Raw genomic sequence first — 27,463 nt, 5'->3', positions numbered from 1 at the left:
TTTCCTGTCACTTCAGTCCTCAGCCAACTGGTTGCTTTCCCTCAAGGTGCTGTGCAAGGTCGATTCTAACCACCCTACAGTTACACGTCTGAGTTTCTACTCTGCATGCATTCAGATCAACTCTTTCTCTCTTGCTCATCTGCTGCATAGCGATGTCATTTCCAGGGCCCCAACCACAGAACCTAGGGAGAGGACATTTTTTCTTCTGGCTACGTTAAACATGTATATATATATATGAGGCAAATTTCAAAGGGTGAAGTGACTTGTCTCAAATCTGTTTTTTTCATTCTTTCTTTGGTTGGTTCTCTATGATATCATGTATCAAATTAAAATTCAGACAGCCATAGATGGATAATACATAATTGGGGAAAATCCAAAATTGTAAACTCAGTTTTCCAGGGGCTCTCACATGCTCTTGGGACAAAGATACAAATGAAAAATATGAGAAGACTAATGCCGTGCTCCACCACCATCCACTCTGTACTTGAGAAGGTGGAAGGGAGGACCCTGGCCACGCTTCCAGAGTTTATATTCTTAGCCATCTGTCTTTCCTTCTCAAGCTTTTCATCTACTATTGAACAGGGTGTTTCCCCAGCTCAGAAAGTCTCGTCCCTCCAGGGCAGGGGAAGCAGCCTGTCATCTCCTCCTTTCCAGTGGGCAGCAGATCCTGGGGAACCAGGGAGAACTGCTCTCAGGTTCATTTCTCAGGGCTGTGCATGGCCACTGTGTGCCCCCATCCTTCGGTCAAGCTCTACACGACGCGATGTGCCATTTCAGTGTCCAGAGCTCGGCTGCAAGGGAAGGAAGGAGTGGTGCTTGCCCTGGCTCTCCCTAGATACAGCCCACATCCCGATGTCCTGATGTCCCGGATGTCCCATACAAGCCAAACACGAGCTTCTAAAAGGGGGACGAGAACGGACTGGCTAGGGACCAGGAGCCCAGGGACCCCACAGCAGTGAGCTCCTGGGACTCTTCTCACATTTTCTTTCCCAAACTGCATTGTGGAGAGGCTGGCAAACCAGAAATCCCAACAGCCATGCTTTGTTAAAGACGCAAGGAAAGTCTACCCTTTCTAGCAAAAGGAGCAGCCCGGTGACACAGAAGACTTTCAGGCCCTGTTCTTAGATACAGAGCGCAGGAGAAATTCGTAGCCCCACCACCAAAGATGGAGTGGGAGCCTACACTTCCTCCCTCTCCAGACTTCAGCAGGTTCCTCAGCCCTCCACCCCACCCTGGGGTGGTGTCGGAAAAGCTAAGGGGACAGATCTGTCCTGTCTGCACCCTGGCAGTCTCCGTGGAGGCCACGTGGGGAGACCAGGCTTCCACCTCTACCTTGTCCTTGCTGGTCAGTGGGCCCGGTGGAGTCAGGGCTTATGCCAGAGCCCAACAGTGAGGAGGTCCCCCCAGCCCAGGGGAGCAGCCAGACATCCCTGACTGGTGGGGAGTTGTGAATCCACGCCTGCCCAGCAGCACTGAGGACTCTGGCCCTGATCAACAAGCTCATAAAACTGGACTTGCAACACCAGCTGAGGGTGATAAGGCAGAGGGGCCTGTGGAAACAGAGACTCAAATGGACAGAGTCTCAAACTCCAGAATGTCCACATTCCCATGTAAACCACTCCCCACACCAAGAGCCAAGGAAATCCCGATTTGAATGGAAAGACAGTCCACAGATGCCAACCCACAGAGATGACATTGGACATTAGAATTGCCTGACACAGATTTCAGGGCACAAATTAAAAAAAGAGTAGTTTCAGGACAGAAAGAGATGAATGAATTGGAACTGAAAAAATATAGTGACCTTAATAAAATTCAGTGATAGGCTCTAAAGCACAATGGAAAGGACAGAGGAAAGAACCCTCTGTGAACTTGAAGAACAGAAAAATGTCCAATGTGAACAGACAGAATTGCTGGATTGAATTGCGCCCCCGCAATTCATTATACTGAGGCCCTGTCCTCCAATGGACTGTATTTGGAGAGAGATACTTAAGGTTAAAAGAGGTCATAGATGTGGGGTTCTGGTCCAATAGGTTCGGTGGCCTTATGAGAGGAAGGGGTCTCTCTCTCTTGCCACACACATGTACTGAGGTAAGGCCACATGAGGACACAGTGAAAAGGCCCCATCTTCAAACAAGGAAGAGAGCCCTCACTGGGAACTGAACCCTGCTGGACCTAGCCTTTGGACTTCTGGCCTCCAGAACAGTAACACATTTCTTATCTGAGCCAGCCAGTCTATGGCATTTTGTTATGACGACCTGAGCAGACTGCTTTTGGTACCCAAAAGTGGGATGCTGCTAAGAAATACCTAAAAATGTGGAAGTGGCTTTACAACTGGGAACTGGGTTGAGGCTAGAAGAGTTTTGAGGTACATCCTAGACACACAGAATTTAAAGGCCATGCTGGTTGAGTCTTGGTGGTTAGAGGGTAATGAAAAATGTTACTGGAACTAGAGGAAATAAGGTCCCTGTTATAAAGTTGCAAAGGACTTGTCTGAACTGCATGTTAGTGTTTTGTGGGAGGTGAAATTTGGGAGTGATGAAATTATTTAGCAGAGATTTCTAGGCAAAGTATGAAGGTACATCTTAAGGCCTTGCTGCTTCTAGGAAGAAGTAACAGGAAAGATGAATTAAAGAATGGAATGCTAAGCAAGAAGGAATCTGAACTTGAAAGATTTGGAAAATTCTATGCATATGGCAAAGAATGAGAAAGTTTGTTAGGAAGAAGAGACCAAGTGCGTGGCCGAAGGACCATCTGGTAGAGTTCCTGGAGGCGACTCCGTCCTTTCACCTTGGTTTCCCAGGCAGACATCTTCAGCTGAAGCCTTAGAGGCAAGACTACCCTGCAGAGCCTTGGGGGTGTGGCCATTTGGCAGAGCAGCAGTGGCAGGGTTGCCACTCCAGGGGGTCCAGAGACAGTCATCGAGTTAAAGAGGATACCCTCAAGTCTAAGGATCTAGTGGGATTTGCTTACTAGGCATAGGACTTGCTTGGAACCATTACTCACTGCCTCTCCCGTTTCTCCCCTTTGGCACGGATATGTAGCCTCTATGCCTGGCCCACAATTGTGTTTTGGAAGCACATAACTTACTTGGTTTCATAGGTTCACAGCTGGGGAGGAGTTTTGCCTGAGGATGACTCTATCTCGCTCATACCTGATTTAGGTGATATTTGGATTAAGTTGGAACTTTACACCTTATAGTTGATGGAATGAGTTACAACTCTGGGGGCATTTTTCATGCATGGTCATGAACTGTGGTGGAGGCGGGAGTGGGAAGCTGTGGACTGAGCTGTGTCTTCCCTGGAATCCATGTTGAAGCCCTAAGCCCCAGTGAGACTGTATTTGGAGAGAAGGCTTTTAGGAGGTAATAAACGCTAGGTGAGGACCTAAACATGGGGTCCTAACCTAAGGTGATTGGTGGCCTTATAAGAGGAAGATACTCTTTCTTTCTCCTAGTCCATGCACTGAGGAAAGTTCATGTAAAGACAGAACAAGAAGGTAGCCACCTGCGAGCCAGAAAGAGAACCCTAGCTAGCAGTGGAGTCAGCTGGTACCCTGACCAAGACCCCCTAACGTGAAGAACTGTGGGAAATAAACTTCTAGAGCCATCCAGTCGGTAGAGTTTTGTTATGGCAGATTAGGCAGACTGAGGCAAAAATAGACAAAAAAAAAAAAAAAAAAGGAAGAAAGAAAGAAACAGAACAGAGTTCTGAAATCGTGGACTGCAACCAAAGATCTAATAGTTCTGTCATCAGAGTCCAGAAGAGAGGAGGCAGGGCAATGGTCTGAAACTGTATTTTGAAGAAATGATGGCTGAAAATTCCCCAAAGTGGCAAAAGACATAAATGTACAGATTAAAGCAGCTCAACAAACTCCAGGGGCCCACTCAAAGAAATCCACATCAAAACAACACAGTGAAGCTTCCAGAAATTAAAAACTCTGCTCTCAAAATAATGTTTCCAATAATAACCTTCACAATTTCAATTAAATATGTTATACACAAAGATGTCATTTGGCTTGAGTCAAGAGAAAAACAGTGAAGGACAAGTGTTTCAAAGTCTCTTCAAGTTTTTCACAATCTAATATGCAATGTCAGTGCAAGTTTACAATTAAGTCTTACTATGGTATAAAAAAACTAAAGTACAAACTACAAACAACTGAGGTAAATCCTTATAAATAAACACTCTCAGGTAACTCAGATAGGTTAAAAAAGGCTGGACACATCAAAGGTCTCTTCTGTTCGCTCCCCTCTGAGCTGTAGGCAGTGACCCTTGGAATGAACTTGATTCTCAGTAGGGGACATCTCAGTAAGCAAGGTCTGATGGTCAGGAGTGGCAGGGCCCCCGGGCAGCATTCCTTAGCTTCGGTCGGTATGGTGCCTTCTGAGCAAGCCCAGTGCTGCTGCTGGCTGTGAGCACTTAGCGGAGCTGTTGTCTCCATCAGCACTCAAGGGCGCTCTCCCCAGTTCTCTCCATCTCCCTCCTTTGTATCCTTAGCTAAAGGCTGAAGGACAACCTTTGTTCCTCCACCATCCTCACCCTGGAGGATGACTTCATTGTGAATCCCCATCTCTAATTTCTACCCCTGCAACTTACCACTGATCTCTGTAGGACTCTATCCCTTAGCATGAGGAGATGCCCTTCCCCGCCCCCACCCTGGCACGCCCTAGTTCTCTCGAGCTGGTAGTTTACATACACATTAGACATAAACTTCCCCTTTCCCCAGGGGAAGTCACACGCCGTCCTTAGGACATCTTAAACCATGTAAACCCCCTTTAGCAGTCTAGTGAGCTATGTCCACATCGACGATGACCTTTTTAACAGTCACTTTTTCTGTGGTCCTCGCGGCATGTCCAGGAAACGCCATGAGTCCACCCTGACGCGCATTCACCCAGTGTGAACCCTCTTCTGTTGGCCGAGGGCTGGGTGCCGACTGAGGGCGGCTGCGTGTTCCTTCCTTCCCCCTCCAGCATGTGTTTTCTGGTGCTGAGAAAGGGAGGAGCTCTGGCTGAAGGCCCTCCCGCAGGCCTGGCACCAGTAGGGCCTCTCCCCGGTGTGAGTCTTCTGATGTTTGGTGAGAGAGGAGCTCTGGCTGAAGGCCCTCCCGCAGGCCTGGCACGCGTAGGGTTTCTCTCCAGTGTGTGTCCTCTGATGACGGATGAGCGCCGAGCGGTCACTGAAGGCCTTGGCGCAGTCGGTGCACTTGTAGGGCTTCTCCCCGGTGTGAGTCCTCTGGTGCTGGGTCAGGGCCGAACAGTAGCCAAAGGCCTTGCCACACTGGCCGCACTCGTAGGGCCTCTCGCCGGTGTGAGTCCTCTGGTGCTGGATCAGGCCCGAGCGGTCACCGAAGGCCTTGCCGCACTCGTTGCACTTGTAGGGCTTCTCGCCAGTGTGGGTGACCTGGTGCTGGGTCAGGAAGGTGCTCTGGCTGAAGGCCTTGCCGCACTGGCCACACGCGTAGGGCTTCTCCCCGGTGTGGATGCGCTGGTGCTGGGTGAGGTAGGAGCTCTGGTTGAAGGCCTTGCCGCACTGGCCGCACTCGTAGGGCCGCTCGCCGGTGTGGACGATGTGATGGCGGATGAGGGCTGAGCGGTGGCTGAAGGCCTTGCCGCACTCGTGGCAGCTGTAGGGCTTCTCCCCGGTGTGGACCCTCCGATGCAGGGTGAGGTGGATGCTCTGGCTGAAGGCCTTGCCGCACTCCTGACACTCGTAGGGCTTTTCTCCCGTGTGGATCCTCTGATGCAGCACAAAAGCCGAGTAGTAACTGAAGGCTTTGTCACACTCGTCGCACTTCCAAGGTTTCTTCCCTGCACACATCCTCTCATGTCTAAGTATGTCTGAATTTCGTTTCAAGTTCTTTTTAAATGAATCAAAGTTATGAAGTCTCTCTTCTTGTTGTTGGACCAGCAACGACCGCCGACTCGGATTCCTTCTAAACTCATCACGCTGGTAGCTTCTCTCTCCAGAAAGTTTCTTCTGAGTGACGACTTCTTGAATCAAAGGTTTCTCATGGTTTTCCTGCTGACTCTCTAAAGAGTCTTCATGTCCACTGGAACCTTCCTTTGGAAATCTTTCTATCAACAACCCAGGCGCTGATTCCTCTTCAGCAAAGTCCTTCTCTGGAGTTAGCTCCTTGCTTTCTGGAATGGTCTCCCAGTCTGAAAGAAGCGAAAATACACAGGCATCATTTCCTATGCTGAGAGACAAGTAACCCTGTGGCTGAAATAATAAACCAACAAACAATGCTTTCAGGAAGCAAATGAACTTCAAAGCTCTCAAAAGTAGCCTTCTGATCTTGAGGAATGAGAAAACAAGTGACTGGGAAAGACACGCAGTGGCATAAAGAGAGAAGGGGACAGGGCACTCAACATTCTCCGCAGCAGAGTAGGAAGTGAAGAAAAACACAGGAAGACTAAAAAGAGGTGACTTGGGAAATAGTAGACCAGAAAAAGGGTTTGTAAGCACCGGAACTGGGATCAAAAAAAGTGGCCTCCTAGATACTCCCTGCCACGCCCTCCTCTCCAGAACCCTCACTGCCCTTGCAAAGGCCACCTTCAGCCAATCTCCTTGCCACCCACCTTCTCCCACGCTCTTATGTCCCTGTCACTACTAACAGGCTCATCTCCCCAAACCATCCCTCTCACACAAACCTCTGCCAAGATTTCAAGAGGCCACTCTTTCTGGAAGCTAGCATTCCATGTGGTCTAGATTTACAAAGGGAAATCATGAAGCACAGTCATGAGGAAGAAACCGACCGGCTCTGACTGCTTACCATTACACACCTGTCAAACAGGAGAGGTAGGGGAAGGGAGGAAGAGAAGGAGCAGCAAAAGAGCAGAGTGTGGCGAGGTCAAAGCCCCGTGTGCTCAGATTGGCCCCTGATCTGTTGGGTTACCTGCCCCAAGATCCTGGGCTTCCAAGTAAGGGTGAAAGACTTCACTGTTCAAAATGTTTAAAGACTTCCAGGCTTCGATGGTGCTACTGTTTAGACAGGGTGTGAGTGTGCTCCCAAGGGCTCACATGCTGGAAGCTTGGTCCTCAGTGTAGCAGTGTTGAGGTGGTGGAACCCAAGTGGTGGGGCCTAATGAAAGGTAAGCAGATCACGGGCACCTCCCTCGGAAGGGGATCAAGGCTGGTCACAAGGAAAACGTATGAGTTCCTGCAGCAGCAGGTTGTTACAAAGTGAGGCCAGCCAAGTGCTTGATACAAGCTTTGATCCTTTCCATTTCTCTACCATGTTATAATGCAGCCAAGGGGCCCCTCACCAGTAAGGAGCAGATGCTAATGCCAAGCTCTCAAATCTCTAGAACTGTAAGCTAAAAGAACCATATTTCTTTATAAAGTACTCAGCCTCAGGTATTTTGCAACAGCAGCACAAAGTGGACTAGTATGGGCAGTCTTTACTATCCAACCGTGTCTCTAAATGAAATGAATCTATTAAACACAATACTATAAATTACATATCATATTCAGGGAAATGCCTGGTATTTTAAAGGATAAATAGGTAGTAAAAGTTTAAAGACAAATGGACTTCAAGCTAAGCAAAGTGGAAAAATTTAAACCCCAAATATTTGTGGAGAACATATGGGTAGAAGATACTGAGGAACTTTTCTTTGTGGTATTAAGGATTCAAGCTGGAGAACAGAGAAGGCAAATAATCTAGGCAGGTGGACTAACAAAGGCCTTGAAAATAGGTCGAGGAACACAGCACTGGCAGAGTAAGCAACTCGCTTGGGAATCTACCAATATTGGGCTGCCTCAAGAGAATCAGACTAAACAAGTGTAATCAGCTGATGGGCTACTGCAGTGATCTAGTTTGAGAGAAGTAACAGGATCAAATCCATGACATCTTTAAAAACAAAAATGGTACCAGTATTTAATCATGGCATTCACTTGGGTTTGGGGGTTAGTTCAGGGGCACAGTGCTTGCCAAGCAGGTGCAAGGCTCCGGGTTCAATCTTCAGCACCAGAAGATGGGGCAGGGAGCAAGAGTGTTCACTTGCATAGCACACAGCCAAGTACTGTTCTAGATGGTTTTTTTGTTTTGTTTTGTCTTGTTTAAACTGGGGATTGAATCAGGGGTGCTTAACCACTGAGCCACATCAAAAGCCTTTTTTATATTTTATTTAGAGACAGGGTCTCACTGAGCTGCTTAGGGTCCTACTAAGTTGCTGAGGCTGGCCTTGAACTCGTGATCCTCCTGCCTCAAACTTCCCAGCTGCTGGTTACTGGCGTGCACCACTGTGCCCAGTCTGTTCTAAACATTTCTCTTAGACTATTTCATTTTCCCCTTGCCATAATCCTAGTTAAGTGCCATGACAATCCCCTTTTTTTACAGTTGGAGAATTGAGTCACAGAGGGAATAAGTTACTTGTTAAAGATCACAGAAAAATTGAGTAGCTAAGATGGGCTTTGAACCCAGAAGACTGTTCTGAAGTCCGCACTCTTACCCACCATGCTATGCTGCCTCTGCTGGATAACAGAAAGGCAAGGTATCAATTTAGAGTCACCGGCCTAAGACTGGAAAAACGCAGCACCATCCTGCAGAGATAAAACAGCGTGCGTGAAGAACCCTGACTTAGAGCCTTCCCTAAGCAAATTCAGGCAAGTTATTAGCAAACATTACAATGTTAGCTTCATTTTTACCGTATTTGGGGAAAAGAATTGGTTTGAAAGAGTGGAAAATATTCAAAATCATACTTTATAAACAGATCAGCACCCTCAGAGCTGGGGTGTGGCGCGGGAGAGGCTGGGACTCCACTTCAGCATTACTGTGGGTCCAGGGAGACCTGGACGGCTCCCCCGCAGGCCTTTCCACCACCACCGGTGTTTTATTTCCACTGTCCCCATGTCACTCACCAGGACTGGCTGCTTTGGAGGCTTCTCTCTCCAGCTCCTCCCTACACTCCAGCTGAGAGATCACAGCAGGCTTGGAAATTGGAAGTCCTGTTCATGGGGAAAAAGGGAGTACGGTGAGGAGGTGGTGTCAGCTCCTTGGTCTTAAGGGAAGGCAGCAGAGCGAGGGGGTCGGCTCTGCACTTCCTCCCCAGCGGTGCTGAGGTCAGGAGGCTGATAAGCGGGTATTTAAGATCGGAACAATCCAGCCACTTGTTTTTATCTCTCCCTATTAAAGAATAAACACCATTCTCTTAAGAGTCATTTTCTGCACATCCTTGGTCAAGGAACAAAGGAAGAGGCTACAGGACCAGATGATGAAAGTGTCCATTTCTGACTCTGGGAGTGTTAGAACTACATCCCGAAACAAACAGCAACACACACACACACACACACACACACACAACCAAACCTTACAGAAATTAACTCTTTGAACCCAAGGACCTCACAGCTCTAGGAAGCCCAAGCACCGCCCTAGGTGGCTTCACAAGGGGCAGGGGAGCCCTCCTTACCCAGCAGGACCAGACTGCGATGCTTCTCAGGTCTATCTCCTGGAGCAGCAGCCAGCTGCCCCCACTGGGTGAGAGCCTCAGCCACATCCCTGATCCTCAACGACTCCTGAAAACACAAACACACCGATGCTTACCAGTGGTGGGCATTCTTCCAAAGGCTTCTGGGAAGGACCCAAAATGACAGCTTAGGAGTAGACAGGAAGGCTAGGAAGGTGAGACAAAATGATTCTGCCATCCCTTCCGACCCGAAGGTTCTCTGGCCCACGTGTGATCCACAGACTCACCATCTCCACCATGCACCAGACCTGCATGTCACCTACAGGCAGGAGGGAGAACGGACACCTTCAGTGTGAAACCTGAAGGAAAGCACTCTTAGCTCTCTATTATTAAGTTAGATGAAAGACTGGAGAATCCCTTACTATTAGGGTAAGGGAAGAAAATATAATTATTAACTTAAATTTTTTTAATGTTATGACTTTTTAAATATAAGAAGTTCATGAAATATGAACTATTTTTCTCTCTAGTTTTTTTTTTTCAGAATAAATTCATCCAATATATATTAAAAATTAAGATGTCTGCTTCATGTGTCACTTGAATATGGATGTCTTCAAGCCCAAATCAGAATGGAAGTTCCCAAGGTGTTCTTGTCATTGCTCACAAGGGCCTGTGGCCCGGCCCCTGACTCTGCCTCCTCGTGCTCCTCCGCACTCTGTGCTCCAGCTGCTCACTCTGTAAAATGTGTGCCGCAGTCCCTGTGAACCCTCCCCAGTGCTTCCTGCTCTGTTCTCCCTCTGCACCATCTTTTCAGCTATTTGAATCCCCACATTTCAGATCTCAACTCAGGGTCACCTCCTCGAGGAGGCCTCCTCCACTCTGGCTGTGGCACCGTGCTCCTTCCTTTCTCTCAGTACACAAGCTAAAGACTCTGTGATCAACATCTTTCTGGCCCACAAGATGGCAAGCTCCATGGAGCAGCGGCCAGGTCTGGTCTTGCTCATCAAAGCAGCCCTAGAACCTCCCTCAGAGCAGGGACTCCATAAGTGTCTGCTGAAGAGCTGAACGAGGGAAGGAACAAATGAATAAGAATTAGCAGAAACAAGTTTAAAAGGGTACTTTATAAAAGTGTGCATGGGATCAAAGGTGGAGAGGGAGAAGCGTACCTAACACTGACACACTGTGGGAATGTTCACCCTGATCTTTAATTAGATGACAGGCACCAAGTGCAGCTTGTCTACTAAAATGTGGGGAGAGGGAACAAGACAGGTAATATGCTCCTCTGAATCTGTTTACTGCTAATAAGACAAACACATAATCATTTTTCTAAACTAGTAAGGGAACTTCTATACGATACCCACTGACCTGAGACTCACTATAACATAGACCAGGCCCTAGACTGCTAGCAAAAGAATAAGTCTCTCACCTCTTTGAACTACCTACCACTTCTGCCACAGGCCCCGGAACATATACCACCGTGCATGATTTAACAATGATATAGTCTGAGGAATGCGTGGTGGGTGAGGCAATCCCACGCTGCAGCAAACATCAGAGGGTGATTACAGAATATGGCGCCATTGCTCGGGGATACGATCCTGAAGGCAGGCCTCCCCTGTGTGGCCTGTTGTTGACTGAAACGTCCTATGTGGTGTGTGATGGTACCTGAACAGTTAATTCTGCTTATGTTAGCATTCTAGTGAATACAACATAGCCCTCTCTTCAAAACAACTGATAAAGTCATGCACGAAAGGAAAGGAAGTTGAAAGAACCACCTACTTTGAAAACTGCCTGGCTAAAATAAACTCTTATTCTAACACTTGAAGTATGAAACACTGCACTTGGGCGTATGCTTAGAAGTGATCACACAAGCAAGATCAAACAATGCCAACACCAACAGACTAATCAGCAGCTCCTCTCAGACTCTGGCTCCCTAAGAAAACATCAGCAAGCAAACTCCTTTAAGAGCATGCACTGGGGCTAGGCACTGCCCAGCAGCTAATTCTGACCTCCTTGCCCCTATTTCTTGATCCCAGAGATCAAGATCCATACTGGCATTTTACCCACTATCACACACGGATCATGAGCACTTGTGTGCCCTGAGGTCTGATGTGACAGACAAGCTATCCCAGGTTCTGTACTAAAGGGGCTGCGGATCTCCCGTATCCTAGCTAGATTCTACAGAGGCATCTTTACTCATCTTCTCTCTTCAACTATGATGTGCTTCATCTGTGTGTGTGTTGGGTGGGGCAGGATTTACTAGGGATTGAACTCGGGTACTCTACCACTGAGTTACTCCCCAAGTCCTTTTTATTTTGAGACACCATCTCACTAAGTTGCCCAGGCTGACCTGGAACGTGGGATCTTCCTGCCTCGGCCTTCCAAGTACTTCCCAGTACTGCTGGTATAACAGGTGTGCACCACCACACCTGGTTTGACCTGTTTCATCTTGCTGGGCCTCTAAAGACCTTCCTGGGCCTATCTGCTTCTGGAATAACACTCAGCATAGATTTTCTTGTAATCTGGTTATAATGCATCCACATTTTCCTCACCACACTACAGCCGACCCCACCCCACAGTGACTCACACCCCTCAATGACCTCCGACTCTCTCATCACTTGAAGGTGTGTGTGTGTGTGTGTGTGTGTGCGCTTTGTTTGTTTTGCCAAAGACATTTTCTCTCTTAGAATATTCCTGTATTATTCTGCTCTTCAACTATGCACTCTCTCTTGTTTTCTAAAGTGCAGCTTTTATTCCAAACCTTCCCCAAATACTCTAGATAATGGGAAACTTTCAGGGTTGTGTATGACTTGAAGCAGTCATTTCTACATTTATAAATAAATATATATATATATATATTTTTTTTTTTTCACACTGTTTATTTTACTTATCTGTATCTTACTCCTCAGGAAACTCCACGAGGCAGGGCAAGTAGGGTACTAAGACTTTGTATCTCACTGTAAGGTCAATTACAGTACTGAGTGGCTAGTAGGTGCCAGCAAGCCCTTAGAGAAGCAGCAGTGCTGGGAAGGAAATTTTTGTGCAAGTCAGGAACGTTTCCCATGAGGTTCCTCACTCATCCATACACCAAGAGGAACCCAGTAGCCTAGGATTCAGGGCAGAGCAATTTCTTTTGTTCTTTCTTTTAAATATTTTTTAGTTGTAGACATAGTATCTTTATTTTATTTATTTTAATGTGGTGCTGAGGATCAAACCCAGTGCCTCACATGTGCGAGGCAAGGGCTCTACCACTGCGCCACAGTGCCAGCCCATGGAGCAATTTCTTAACAATGGAAAATATATCCATGCTGAGAAGGAAGAAAAAAAGAAGAAACCTAAACCTACCTGTGACCCAGGAGTCAGCAGCATGTCAGTCACACCACTTTCTTTTGGCTCTGCAGCACTGGCAAGGTTTGGGACCTCAGAAAAGGACCCTAGGAGTGGAGAGAGAAGTGCGACAATTACTGTGGACTTGCAGTCCAGCAGCAGAAGCGGCCACGCACCAGCTAACCGACCGAGTCGACCCAGGGCCGCTGAGGGCCGCACGACAGCCTGTACACAGGACCGCGTGGCCGTGGCTGCCTGGGGATCCTCTGCCTCCTCCACCGCTAAGGGCCAGCAGAATTCCCCTGTGGGAATGGACACTGAACACACGTTTCCTCACACCGGCGGCGCTCGGGGACGCAGGACCCGGGCCCGCGCCACATCCTTCCTGAATTCCGGCTCCTCGGGTTCGTGCCGGGCTGTCCTGGAAGGACGCTAGACTGGTGGGAAACGACGGCCGGCAAACAGAAGAGGGGTCGAGCCGTCCGACGCTGCCCGTGCGCCTACCTCCCGCCACGCTTCCTCGGCTCCTGTGAGCCCAGAACAGTCCTGACCAACCAGGGGTCGGGGCGCGACCCGCGGGCCCGCGGGGGAACCGCGACGCGAGGCCCACGGCTGGGCGGCGGCGCTCCCGGGAGGACGTGATGCCGCCGCGGGGCAGCCCTTCTCCAGCCCCTTGTCCCCAGCCGGCACCGCGGCCGCAGGCCTCCATCCTCACCTCGGTCCCCGGGCTCCATGGCGACTGCCTCCCGAGCCCGCGCCGGGACGGCCGCCGGGGGGAAGGCCCGGGGCCCCGGCCCCCCGCCGTATTTCTTCCGGGCACGCGGACTCTGAGGGACTCGCTCTTAGCCCTCCTCCAAGCCGGGTCGGGCCTCTCGCCCGACACGGAGGAAGCGGGCATCCGGCGACAATGGCATCTAAGAGCCGCCGCGCCGAGAGGCGCCGGCCGACCGCGCGGCGGAACTACAAGCCCCAGCATGCCCCGCGGCCGCCGTCGCGTCGCGCCTCCCAGAGGGCCCCGCGCCTGCCGTCGCGCCCGGCGCCGCCCCTCGCCGCGCGGGAGCGCTTCCCGAGGGCTCCCGCTGCGGACGCGGGGCGCCAGGAGCCCCGCCGCGCGTGGGACGTGGATGCGCGCCGCTGTAGCTCGGGACCGCGGTCTCCTGGTCCCCGCAGACGGATTCCCGTCTATGGCTGTGCACCCTCCGCGGGGACGTGCGCGGATGCTGCCCGCCGCCATTGCCGCCGCTCCGCTGCGTCCCCACCTTAACTTGGACCGCAGTTGTTGGAACAGGTTGCTTCAGTTTGCCTCAAGTGCCCAGGGCCGCCGGATCCAGGCTGCCCTTCTGAATGAGGAGAAATGGAGTATCAGTCCTGGGAATTACCTCAACCCAGAAAGAGCCCCAAGAACCACCAGGACCTGGTACTGCTGATCTCGAGGAGACGAGCCCGAAAATACGGCTTCTAGGCTCCCAGGAGCGCTAGGAGTGGGCGGGCCCGCGGCTGCCGCGTGTTCTCTTACCATCCCATAATAAAGGCGCCGGCTTCTGTGCAGCTCGCATTCCCGAGGGAGAAAATCCGGTTTGCTTAACCGTGTTTCTGTGTCCAGCTGTCTTTTCGCTAACAGAATCCCCGCACGGTTAGCTAGACCAGGGTTTCTCAAGGCTAATTTCCATTTCTCTTTATTCCTGCCTTTTGCTGGAGACTGAGAACACAAGTGTTTCTTTAAAAGGCAGAGGAGAGCTTTCCTCCATGCTGGCTGGAACATAGACAGGTGTCATCATGAGCCATGTGGACAAGGAAGGTTGACCCCTAGGAATGGCACACCAACGAGATAGAAGGAATGAGCCCTGGCAGTTGATTCAAACAGAGCTTGAAAGAAATGTAAACTATTTTGTCTAAGCCACTGTTATTTAGGGTTTCTTCTCTGGGGCACACTTATCTCCTAATTGGTTTGTAGATTTTAGTGTAATCAACTAGGGCTGGAGGAAGAAGGAGCTTGCTTGTGTAATAGAGTAGAGACTCTGATTAAAAATAAATACACAATGAGTGTAAGTAAAATCTTTGAGTTGTACTGACTGTGGTGAATACAAGGACGCCAACACTCGAGATAAAATAATGAGTTAAGGACATTGTGACTATTTCCGTGAAGCAACCCGTCCCTCTGGAGGCCCCAGAAGCTGCCAGTTTCAGATATGGCTAGTCTAGCTTCCCCCACCCCTCTTAGCCCACCCTGCTAACCGGCCATGTGCGGCCTAAAATAGATGAACTAAAGCGTGCTGTTTGTATTCCATGAGAAAAAGAAAAAAAAAAGACCCCTGTTGTGAGCCATCAAGTTTTTTTGTGTATGATTTTTCACTTTAAAAAAAACAACTTGCAGAAGTCACTGCCCCTGCTGCTCCGTGCTGCTTGGAGTGGTCGTCCTGACGCATCAACCTGTTTTTTTTTTCTTTCCCCAAAATAAACTTTTTCTAACTTTAGTCTCTGGTGGTCTCACTACATGTCAGTAACTGGGCCCCATAATAGCTTGACCTCTGCGGGCTCAAACAGCAGTGGGAGAGAGTCTCCTGTCCTTCTACCAGGAGATCAGGGATGGGCTGTTTCTTTGAGAAAATGTATTTGAAGGGCACCCCCAGCTGACGTATCTGAAACACCAGGGAATGCCTTCCTTCTCGCTAAATATCTTTACAGAAATTAATTGTTCCCACACCAATGGTCAGTCCTCCGTCCCTCACCTCATTTCATTTATTTATGCACAGCAATGAGAAAAGTTGACGACTGTCTTGCTCCTGGGAATACACTCTGGTTTTCTTCCTGACTAGTCACTCCTAAGTCTTTTTAGTTATGTCCTCCTCTTCTGCCCTTTTTCCAAACCTGTGGTTTTCAAACTGCCATGATCAGAATTACCTGGAGGTGTTAAAGCAGTGCTGGGCAGCACTTCTTTCTACTGGTCTGGTGGGCCTGAGAATTTACATTTCCCACAAGTTCCCAGGTAAAGCTGAAGCTGGGAGTCAGTTACATGTCCAAATGCCCCAGAGCTCAAACTTTGGGTCTCTTCTTCCTTTTCTGTCAACATTTGCCAACCAATTGTAGTCAACTCCCAATTTATATCTCCAGCCTGGGTTTCTTCCTTGAACTTGAACTGTCTCCTCATCTTTCTTTACTTGATGTTTAATAAATGACTAATGTGGCATATTCAAAACTGAACTGCTCTCTCTCTTCTCCATTGCCACACCTCTTCCATTGCAGTTTTCCCACCTCAGTAAATGGTAATTCCATCCTTATAGTTGCTCATTTCAAACTGAACCATGGTCCTCTTTATCTCACACTCTACTTTGAGTTCCTCAGTGGACCCTTTTGGCTATATTAAAACATGCAGAACCTGATCACATCTGAGTCCATCATAACCACCCTGACCCAAGTCTACATTGTCTTTTGCAAGAATCACTGCAGATAGCTGCTAATCACTCCCACTTACTCTCACCCTACACATTCTATCTCAGCACAGTGGCTCCTCCATCTCAGAATAAAAGCCAAAGTCCTTACAATGGCCACATCCCTTCATAACCTGCACCATGTACCCCCACTAGTTCTCTGAACTCATCTTCTATGGGTCCTCCTCACTTGTTCTGCTGCAGATGAATCGTCCTCTTTGTCATTCTTCTTCCAAGTGAAAAATGCTTTCACTGTGCAGCCTCTCTGCTAGTTCCATCTTGTCTCCTTCCCTCACGTGGCCACACGCCCTGCTCTTTCACCTCCAGTCTTCGTTCACCTCTGTGAAGCCTGCCCTGACAACACTTCTTTTCTCCACAGCATTTATCTCTTTCTAATATATAATTGTTTATTTTGTTTTTTGGGTGATCCTGAAACCGGTTTCTCCACATCTGCTGGCAGATGGGGTCTGCTTAAGCTGCAGGTCTCTGCACCTGAGAAACATGTTGCCACTCTTTTTTTTTTTTTTTCAGGTGAGGGTGGGTACCGGGGATTGAACTCAGGGGCACTTGATCACTGAGTCACATCCGCAGTCCTATTTTAATTTAGAGACAGGGTCTTACTGAGTTGCTTAGCACCTCACTGTTGCCGAGGCTGGCTTTGAACTCTTGGTCCTCCTGCCTCAGCCTCCTGAGCCACTGGGATTACAGGCATGTGCCACCATCCCAGCCATGTTGCCACTCTTAATGGCAGGCTACGCCCTCCAGTGTTGCAGCAGGCCCCAGGAGCTCACCACCAGTTTCCTCTGTGAGTTCTTTGTTGGGGTCTTCTCTGCCATATCCTGCGTGGAGGAGGAAAGGGTTGACTGCCAGAGTAGGATGTTGGCCATTTTTCTGTATTACTCAAAAAACTTATCTACTCAGTAAACACACGAGAGCCAATACTCTTTTTACGCCAGGTGCGTAACGGGTCCAGCCATACCAACGCAGGCCTCTTTACAACATTCGAACTCGAGAAGCCCAACTCTCCTTCATTTATAATATCTGGTAAAGTGGGCAGGACTGAGAGGAGCTTCTTCTGTGATGGACAGGATAGGGTGGAGCTAGGGGAGCCATCCTCTTAGGGGGAAAATTCCAGAAGGAAAAGGGAACCACTCCCACACAGCGCCACATATTTCCTGGCAGTTCCTAGAAGCCAGGCCTCTGCGTCCCATGGCTCAACCTAGAATGATTCTGCTAAATAAGGACGGCTTCACACAGTTCTTGTCTCATGAATTCGAAGAATGGAATCCATAGACAAGTATGAGTGAGTGTAAAAGTAGGATTTATTCACGTGTGCAGAGTAACAACTCCCACAGGGTGAGACGGGACCGGATGGGTTGCTAATCTAGGGTTTATATAGTACTTGGGAGAATGCTGTTGGTCCAGATTTATGCTAATCAGAGTTTGGAAAAGTACTAACACTGTTGGTTGTCCCTGCAATCCCATTCAGGACTGCCCTACTCCTGATTTTCTGCCACTCCTGGGGAAGCGAGACATTGAGGTCCTGGGATCCTGGACCTCAGAGGTTTGGGATGCAGCACTGTGTGAGTTTCTGCAGTAGTGCTGTGTGGGACAGGCTTCTGCAGGGGATGTCCACACCCAGGCCATGGTCAGGCCACTGGGGGATTGCAGGTCAGTGCACCTTGGCTTGCCTCCACATGGTGGGCTCTGCAGGACCGTGGCCCCATGCTTGCCACCTGTGCTCCAGTCTGCCTGGGCCACTATTCCACAGCCCTGGGAAAAGGGCTTGGCTTCAGCCCCAACTCACATACATCAGAGATTAAACTTCATGGAGCAAGGAGTATCTTCAGAATATTTACTGGTAGGTAGATAATTAGTAACTGAGAGCATACTCTTCTCTCTAGTTTGTAGAGAAGGGAAAAGTGCCTGAAGCTAATATGGTCCACATTGGTTTTCTTGGTTTTCATTTATGTGCTTCTGGGAAAATGGATTCCTCCATAACCCTATTTTTGCTTACATAGGCTCTACTTTGGAATAATGTGATCCTGAGTAGTAGCAGTCCCCTCAAGCATGTGAGTCGGTGTCACATGGCAGTAGAGTGGGGATGGAAGAACACCTTGGAATAAAAAGTCACTGGTCTCCAGTGGGTTCCCCTCGCCTGTCACAGGTGGATTGTCCTTGAGTTCTTCTAAATTTACTGAGGGCCTCCTCTTTGTTCTAGTCTCTCTTTGAATCTGCCACAACATTCGATCAGAAAAGTATTCTTGCCTTCCTTGAGCAGCTATAAAAAGTCATAAACAGTCATTTGCTTTTATATGAAAATTGATATTAAGAGAAAGGAATGAGGAATCTGTTAACATGGAAGAAGGCAAAACCAAAACACAAAGACGGATTTGTGTGGCAAACAGGTGAAGGTTTAAGAGAGAGGTGCCAAAGGTCTCAGGCAGTGAGAAGGAAGTCAGACTTGAGGGAGAAAGTGGAGCTTGGGATGGACTCACACGGGGAGTGGACAGGGCCTGTCTCCTGGGCCTCGTCCCATTACTGTGGGCACTTGCTGCCCCTCAGCCACCAGGGCCTTCTCGGCCATTGACTGCACCTCCTGTGGCTGCACAGCTGCCCGCACAGTGCTGGGCTCCCCTTGCCTGCCACAGGCCACGGCTGCAGACCTCAGATCTCTGACTGCTCACACCACTTCCAGGTGCGCTGAAGTGCCACACAGTGGGTTGTGGGCTCTGGCTTCCCTAGGAGTGACTGGGTGAACAACCTGAAGACAGAGGAAGCTGCTCAGATAAATCCTTCTGCTCATCTTCACCTGTCCATTCCTCCAGGTGTGGTTTCTGCAGTGTCTGAAGAATTCTTGCAGAGCCAAGTAGTTGCACTTTCTGACTGATCACTCTCCTCAGCTTGTGAAGGAGAGTCGGTGGATAATAGATCACTGCTTTTCTTCCCTTTCTCCCTACTTCACTTCCTTTTCCTTGCTCTTGCTGCCTTGGGTTTGTCCCTCATGAAGGAGGTACGATCCTTGCTTCAGGCTTTGTTTCCTAGGGAATCTGGGCTAAGACCGGGAGCCTGGCCATCTACTACCCCTGGTCCCTCTAGTGGTAGCATTGTTTCTAGGGAGAACTGTGGTCATGAGTGGGATTCACAGTGGAGCCAGAAGGGTGGTTAGGACCAGGCAATGAAGGAGGAGCACAGACCTGGATCAGGTAGGAAGGCTCTGGAGACAAGCCACTGGGAGAGACAGTTCTAGCACTTGGAATTTCAAGGAAGCAAATGCCCAAGGGACCTAAGAGTCTATGTCCAAATCCTTAAAGAAGTCTGTTTTCGTCAGCTTCTTCACTGCTGTGATTAAAAGGTCTGACCAGCACAATTATAAAGGGGAAAAGGTTTATTTGAAGGCTTTTGGTTTCAGAGGTCTTAGTTCATAGAAGGCAGCTCCATTCCTCAGGGTTTGAGGTGAGGCTGAACATCATGGTGGAAGAGCATAGCAGAAGGAAGCAGCTCTCATCATCAGGAAGCAGAGAGTCTCCACTCTCCAGATACAAATTATATACCCCAAAGTCAAGCCCCAATTCCAGTCTCCTACAGCCACACCCACCACTTCAATTAATCCCTTCAGAGATTAATTCACTGATTGGGTTAAGACTCTCACAACCCAATCATTTCTCCTCTAAACCTTCCTGCAATATCTCAGATGTGAACTTTTGGGGGACACCTCACATCCAAACCATAACAAATTCTAATACAGAGTAGCAGGAATTTACTTGTAAAGTTTCCAACCATTCATCAGAATAAAGGAGTCATGTTGTTTGCGGTCACTGCAAATAGAGTCCAGAAAAGAGCCCACAGTGCTGTTGCTGCCACCTTCCCCAGCAACCTCATAGATGCCCATCTGAAATGTTATCTGGTATTTGGAAAGGGCAACCATGAAGACAAGAATGTGAAGGTTTCTGAGATATGGAGGTCTACCTCAGCCATCAGTCATGTCTATCATGCCAAGTGACATAGTGGCCTGCGGCCACTTTGCCCAGACATGGGGCATTCAGGGTCCATTCAGCCTGACCCTGGCTTGCTGATTTACATTTGGTATTTTCACTCACAAGAGCTAAAAGAATCTTATGATTTAAAAATTTTTAATTTATCTTTTAATTTTTTACAGACTGCATTTTGATTCATTGTATACAAATGGGGTACATCATTTCATTTCTATGGTTGTACACGATGTAGATTCATACCATTTGTGTAATCATACATGTACATAGGGTAATGATGTCTGTCTCATTCCGCCATTTTTCATACCCCCTCCCTCTCATTTCCTTCTACATAATTGAAAGTTCCCCCATTCTTCTCTTATGATTTTATAAAATTCATAAAATTGCTTATTCAACTGAAGGGCATCTTACTCCAACTTAGGCTTCTGTCAAATAGACTTACTGATAAGGCTTTTCAAGGGAGTTATGGAAAACTGCTATGTCCTAGCAGGGTAGCTATTGGGGATTACTGGGGAACAAATAGTAGGAACAGACAACCAAATTGTGAGGGAAACCAGCAGATCTATAGGTGAGAAACAGCTTTCAGCCAATACCATGTCAACCTCTTGCCTGGAGACACACTGTGCTCCTTGCACCCACACACCCACACCAGACAACTAGCACTTGGAGGTGTGAGGCATCTCCAAGGCCAGGTTTAATAAGAGCCAAGAGATACATACTTTTTATAGCCAACTTTATCAGCTGAGATATAGATTTGGTTTCCCTCTAAATGTGACCTGTTGTTTTTCTCTGACAACCTTTAAAATTCTACCCTCATCCTGCTATGTTAGGCATTTTCATAATAATGTGCCTTGGTGTGAGTCTGTTGTAATTTTGTATATTTGGGGTCCTGTAAGACTCCTGTATTCGATTTTCCATTTCATTCTTTGGGAATTTTTCTGATTTTATTTTATTGAAAAGATTGTGCATTCCTTTTGTTTGTATCTCTGAGCCTTCATCTATCCCGATAAATCTTAAATTTGGTCTTTTCACATTATCCCAAATTTCTCAGAAGTTCTGTTCATGGTCTCTTAGCATATTTTCTCCATGGGCAACTTTACTTTCAAGATTATATATTTTGTCTTTTCATTGCCTGAAACTGTCTTCCAAGTGGTCTAGTCTGTCGGTGATGCTTTCCATTGAATTTTTAATTTGGTTTATTGATTCCTTCCCTTTGAGGATTTCTGCACGACTTTTTTTTTTTTTCAGGATCTCTATCTCTTTATTGAAGTGATTTTTCACTTCCTTTATTTTCTCTCTGCTTTCACTCCTTACATCATCCTTTATCTCACAGATCAGTTTAAACATGTATATTCTAAACTCCTTCTCTGATATTTCTTCCAATGTGGTGTTGATGGATTCTGTTATTAAAGTATCTTGGTTTGTTTGGAGTGATTTCTTCTCTTGCTTTGTCATGTTGTTTGTTTGTCTACCCATTTAAAAGTATGGATCTGAGGTAGTTTCTACCCCATGGTCTTACAGTGTTCCTGAAGGTTTCCATTACCTTACTGTTTAGGGGAAGGCAAATAATAAGAACCAATGCAAACAATATACAGCATCAAACCAAATAGTTTCTGCTATGGCATCTACAATGTTAATTCTGACAATAAACAGAAATGATGTGATCAATTATTGCCTGCAATAAAAACAGCAAGTTTGTAAAAGGATTTACAATTTCAAATAGTGGACAGGGAGAGAACAGAAATGATGTAGCATGTGATGATTATGAGGAAGGAAGAGAGAAGACAGAAGTAAAAAATTAAAGGAAGAGTGAAAGAGAGAATAGAGATTGGCTGTTAGCAGAAGAAAAGAGAGAAAGAGAATCAAGGGAAAAAGATAAGTGAGAGGATAAACATATATATATATATATATTTATTTATATATATATAAAGTAAAAATTTTTTTAAATAAAAAATAAAAATAAAAGAATACAAAACAAAATGGAAACATACTAATCAAACAGCCTAGTCCTCAAAATACTTCAAAAATGCTAGAAATGAGAAAAAATATGAATATGTACAAATGTCCATGAACTATTAAGGTCACAATGAAACACAGAAAAGAAAAAAAAAAAGATCTTGATGAAAAGTTAAAGAACTATTTCTGTCAGAGTTCAGAAGATTCTCAGCTTCCCTTCTCATCAGTGTTAGGTGGGGTTTTCTGGAGTGTGTTGCTTGCTCTACCATCAGGGGTGTCGCTGGAGTGAGAGAGGTAATCCTGTAGGTGTGACTCCTGGTGGTGAGTTTTAGGTTGAGGCATACTCTAGGTTCTTCAGTGAATGTCACTTGGTCTGGAGATTTTAAATCAGTGCACCTCCAGACTCAGCAATTTCTGGTGCACACTGGAAGACTGTGCCCAGAATCTCCCTTGGGTCCTATCTTGTGGTAGAGGAGCCAATTCTAGTCCACTACATCACCTGTGAACTCCATGTTTCCTGGTCTTAGGGTCAGCCTCCAAACTCAATATCTCCCATCATACCCTTTTGAATTCCCAACCAGGTGTGTCTCTCCTAGTCAGTCCTGCAAGCAGTTGTATTGGAGGAGGGGGAAAGCCAGGTGGGTTTCCATGACCAGAAGTATCCTGTGCAAATCTTGCTCCATGTTTGATATTCTCCTGGTCACTTAGACACACTGTATGTTGTGCAGTGTGGGTCTGTCAGGCTTGTATTTGGGGCCAAACTCAAATTTGCCAGGAATCGGCTCCCCCAGCTGCCAGCTCCCCTGCTGTGGCTGCAAAATTGTTCCTTCCTTTGTCCTCCACATGCAGCCAGGTGAGGTGGGACTTCTTTCCTGCAAAAGGATTTTGTGCATCGCACCTTTCAGTTTAATTGGGCAGTGTCTTTGTTCTCTAAACTCTCCCTACCCAGATATGGCTTAGGCCTCCTAAAAATGAGGGTTCCTTTAGTTTCCTTATCCCTCGACTTTGCTTGTGGAGGGACTGTTCTGGCACTGGGGATTTCTTCCTTATATTATTATATCCAACCTCCTGAGTTCCCAATCTGCTTTGAATGTTCAGTATTAAACTCCAGTAAAGTCCTCCCCTCTTTTATTTGTTCATTCACCTTCCTGAGAAGTTGCCAACCTGCTTTCTTGGTTTCAAACCACAGAACAGCCAGGAAAGTGACCCTCTCTATTCCATCATCTTGAAAATCCCCTGAGTTGATATTTTGTTGTTGAGTTGTAAGATCTCCATATTTTATCTCCTTATGAGATAATTTGCAATTAATTTGCTCACTCTGAGGGCTTGTTTTCACTGTGTAGATGGTGTCCTTTGATGAATGTAAGCTATAATTTCGAGGTAGTACAATTTTTTTTTTTCTTGTTGTCTGGGCTTTCGGTGTTATATTGAAGAAATTATAGCCAACTCCTATGTCATAAAGTTTTTCCTGTTTTCCTCTAAGAGATTTACAGTTTTACCTCTTAAATTTAGATCTTTCAAACATTTTGAGTTAATTTTTGCATATGGTATAAAGTAAGGGTCCAACATCATTCTTTCAACATGCAGAAATCCAATTTTCCCAAATCATGTGTTGAAAAGACTGTCTTTTCCCCAATAAATGGTTTTGGAGTCCAAAATAATTTGACCATGTATGGACGTTTTATTTCTGGATTCTCTATCACATTCCATCGGGCTACACAGCTCTTCTGTTTTTAGGGAATTCTTCCCTCAGTCTCACATCCCCCTCCAGCTACCTCTCTCCTTCCCATCAAAGCCAAAGTACAGTGCACCATAGATGTGCACCATTTACTCATTCCACTTCCCACTCAGTTCTTAACCAGATCCATTCCACTATGACTTTGGCACCACCATCCAAGTCATTGATAAACCCCAGTGGACATTTCTTGGGCTTTGTCCTCTTTGGTCTCTTGGCAACATCAGGGCTTTTTGACTAGTTCCTCTTTCTTAAAAGTCTTTTCTTTTGACTTCTATGACAGTACTCTCTCTTGGTCTTCTCTTGCCTCCCAGTCTCCTACTCATTCTCCTTTGATGATCCTTCCTTACCTCATGGTTCTTCAACAACTTGCACGGGTATGGTGAGATAACACCTCATCTCAGCTACACCCTGTAGTTCTTCCTGCTCTGGAGTTTCTTCAACTCTGCAGGAGAGTGCTGACAGAAACTCATGGTGTTCATGAAGCAACACTTGACCAGTGGAGAATTTGAGCTGGCAGATAAAAGCTCCCCTTTTCCATATCAAAAGTAGACAATTCTTAGGGTCATTCAGCCTAATTCCCCAGGTCCTAGTGGGATGGAGGTTTGGTTTTCCACAGCAGTGACCAACCTGGTGACCTTACAGGTGAGTTTTTCTCCCTTCTCTTTTCGACAGACATTAACTTATTAATATAATGAATAATATCAGTACTTTATTTAAATATTGCTTCATCAGATTATGATATATTACAAAAATATATCTCAGTGGCAGAAGAGTAAAAGCAATAAAGGAAGTTAAATTAACATTACTAGTGGATTGATGGCAGGGGCATAGAGAATGTGTTAGCTAGAAGAGTGACAGCCTGTCCATCAAGAAATGACTTATGAGAATCTTCCAAGGCAGAAACAAGTGAAGCTCAGAACTGACTACAGTGGACCCCTTTGTTAACTTTTCTATAATAGCTATGGCAGTTATTTCCAGGATCTGGCTTTTTGACCAGTTAACCCAAGGTATCATAAATCATGGAAAAATCACCCCCCTGCCTTCCAACTCCATCATCATGACCATAATCATCCTTGCTATTTTATATTTACAATTTTGGGGTAGTGGGAGAGCTGCAAGCTTTCTGTTGGGCACACTCATGCCAGCATCCTTCACTCTTTGTAATTTGCCCATTCTGATAGAGCATTTTCCCTCCTCCCCAGAATCATCACAAATGGATTCTAATATCCTGCTCAGAATATGAAACAATCACATGACACCTTTCTTGTTTTCACCACTGGTAACCATATGGACTTCCTCCTCCACTTCCCTGATAGGGTGTCAGAAGTTCATTAAGTACAATCTCTTTCCCCCTCAAGTCCTAATCCAGCTCAGAGGGAACAACGGAGTCAGACATGTGACTAGATGATGAGGAGGGATGGACGGTGACAACAGACTTCCCAGGCCTAAATGTCACTGTCACTTGTCCTCCTAGAAGCAAAAGACTCCCTTATCCAGGAGCACAGTGCTTGCCATGTTAACATCTCCAGGAACCAAATAACCCCTTTGCCTTTTACTTCTAAAAGTCCCTGGGATTGTCCAAAACAGTACTGTCCAGTACGGTAACTGCTAACCATGTGTGCTACTGAACACTTGAAACCTGGCTAGTCCAAATCTGAGACAGGCTATAAGAATAAAATATTCACCAGCTTTCAAGAACAGTTTAAAGGCAGAAAAAAAGGGTAAGATGATTTACATTTTCTTTTTAAAAAGAATAACTTTAAAAGACTAAGATATTTTTATATGGATTTCATATTGAAATTATATTTGAAATTTCACATGAAATTCAAATATCAAATGAAATAAAATGTGAAAAGATTCAACTTCACTTTTTAAAATGTGATAGCACTTTATTACTATTGGACAGCAGTGATCTAAAACACCTGGGGAATAGAGCTCTGAGTCTCTGCACACCACACTGACCTGGGATGGAGTTCTGGAGGGCAAGGGTGCTGCCATTTTCCAGAGCCAGGACTGTGTCCTTAACTTCCCACATGGGTGCCATATGATCTTCATTTTTCTGCCATCAGTATGAGCTAGTTATCTATCTTTCCAGAACATTTGCCCTTTTATAAATGCATTTCAGGCTAGAACTCTCCCAAGGTACCCTATTACCCTATTACACTTCACTTTGGCTTCTGTCTACTTCCATAGGAGTCTTGTCTCACTAACATAAACCACTTAGGACCTTGGCATTCATTGCAGGCGATCTCTTAGGCTTCCTCAGGAGTCTTGGTTCTGACTTCTTACTGAAAATGAAAATACTGATGTTGTCTGTTGGCCGGCACCTGGCAGCCTTCCTTAGCTCTGTCCTATTTATTATGTAAGACTTGCAGCGGGGGTAAACTTATTCTTAGATGCCTACCTAGGTCTAGGTAGAGTGAGAGGGTGGGTGCATTTGAACTGGCCAACTGTCTTTCTGACCATCCTGTCATCCTGACACCCCAGATCAATTTTTGCAATTGGTCCTGCCAATTGTCTGTCCAAGGCTGCAGGTTCCAGGTTTTCTCCATCTACCATCTTCTGTTATGGTTTGAATCTGGGATGATGTCCTAAAGGTTCATGTAAACACTTGGTCCTCAGTTTGGTACTGTTGGATGGTGGTGGAAATTTTAAGAGGTGGGGCCTAGTGGAAGGTCTTCAGGTCATTGGGACATGCCTTCAAAGGACATTGTGAGACCCCACCCTTTTCCCCTTTCTCATCCCAGACACTTCTACACTGCTGACCTGCCCCAGGCCCAAAGTGATGGGGCCAACGGAATGTGGACTGAAACCTTCAACACTATGAGATAAAATAAACCTTTTCTGAGGTGACTATCTCAGGCATTTGTCAGAGCAACAGTAAGCTGAGTGACACAGCTCATCTCCAGGTTCTCTAGCATTGCCAAACCTTCAGTCTGAGGAGCTGATCCATGCAGTGCCTCTGTTCATTTGGATGGTAACTCTCTCTTAAAATTTAGATAGGGCTTATCTGGCACCAGAGATAATTATTTCATTTCTTTGAAATCATTTTAAAGTCTTAGGTTCAAGCCCTATGAACACTATTGTCTTTTCACCTTATATCTAAGAATACTGACCTACTTCAGTTGATCAATTTCTGATTCCAAGATTTGATCCTACTAATGACCAGTAGGTGAAGCTAAAATGTAAGGCCTCTACAACTGCAAAGCATAGTGGGGGATATCTATTAAAAGGTAAAATGGCTCTTTCCTCAATTTTTAGCAATAGATGGAACAGAGTTCACATTTTAGAAAATGCTCTGCACACCACCAAATTTAAAAAGGGAACAGAGGGCAGACTATTGAATTTACATCCCCACTGTTAGTCATCGGTATACTCAAAAGTCCACGGGAGGCCTCTGATGCTTGCTTACCACGGCTGCATTCTGACACTAGATGTGTAGTGAGGAGGTTCAGTAAGTGTGGTCTGTATTGTGAATGGGGAAACATGGGGGGAAATCCACTAGAATTCTGAATTTGTTCCAATCTTATCTTGCTGACAATGGTGGAACCTCTTGGGAAATACAAGACCCCTGATATGTCTTGAACAAGACAGTAAAAGAGAGATTCAGAGACAGTCTGCAGCCAAG

General features: G+C 46.5%; 1 protein-coding gene across 5 annotated transcripts; it reads right to left on the bottom strand.

Moving 5' to 3' along the window:
* Positions 1 to 3,776: 3,776 nt before the first annotated feature.
* Znf892 (zinc finger protein 892) lies at positions 3,777 to 14,175 on the bottom strand. 5 transcript variants are annotated; one of them, XM_047522326.1, is made up of 6 exons: positions 13,981 to 14,023; positions 12,740 to 12,828; positions 9,688 to 9,719; positions 9,404 to 9,509; positions 8,856 to 8,942; positions 3,777 to 6,154 (listed from the first exon to the last, which is right to left on the bottom strand). In XM_047522326.1, the coding sequence occupies exons 3-6, from the start codon at positions 9,712 to 9,714 to the stop codon at positions 4,884 to 4,886; spliced, it is 1,491 nt and encodes a 496-aa protein (XP_047378282.1). In that variant the 5' UTR covers positions 9,715 to 9,719; positions 12,740 to 12,828; positions 13,981 to 14,023; the 3' UTR covers positions 3,777 to 4,883. The 5 variants fall into 5 exon arrangements, with proteins under 5 accessions (XP_047378282.1, XP_047378281.1, XP_047378280.1 ...); XM_047522325.1 differs by lacking the exon at positions 13,981 to 14,023 and adding an exon at positions 13,437 to 13,483; XM_047522324.1 differs by lacking the exon at positions 9,688 to 9,719 and having other exon boundaries at positions 13,437 to 14,175.
* Between the last annotated feature and the right edge of the window lie 13,288 nt (positions 14,176 to 27,463).

This window comes from Sciurus carolinensis, chromosome 13 (genome assembly GCF_902686445.1).
Source record: "Sciurus carolinensis chromosome 13, mSciCar1.2, whole genome shotgun sequence".
NCBI lineage: Eukaryota > Metazoa > Chordata > Mammalia > Rodentia > Sciuridae > Sciurus > Sciurus carolinensis.
This window is presented reverse-complemented; position numbering and strand designations above follow the sequence as displayed.

Coding starts and splice junctions, on each gene's coding strand:
- Znf892 (XM_047522324.1), bottom strand. Junction 9,510..12,739: donor TGCTGACTCCTGGGTCACAG/GTAGGTTTAGGT, acceptor TTGTGTTTTCAG/GAGTCGTTGAGGATCAGGGA. Junction 8,943..9,403: donor TCGCAGTCTGGTCCTGCTGG/GTAAGGAGGGCT, acceptor CCCCATGAACAG/GACTTCCAATTTCCAAGCCT.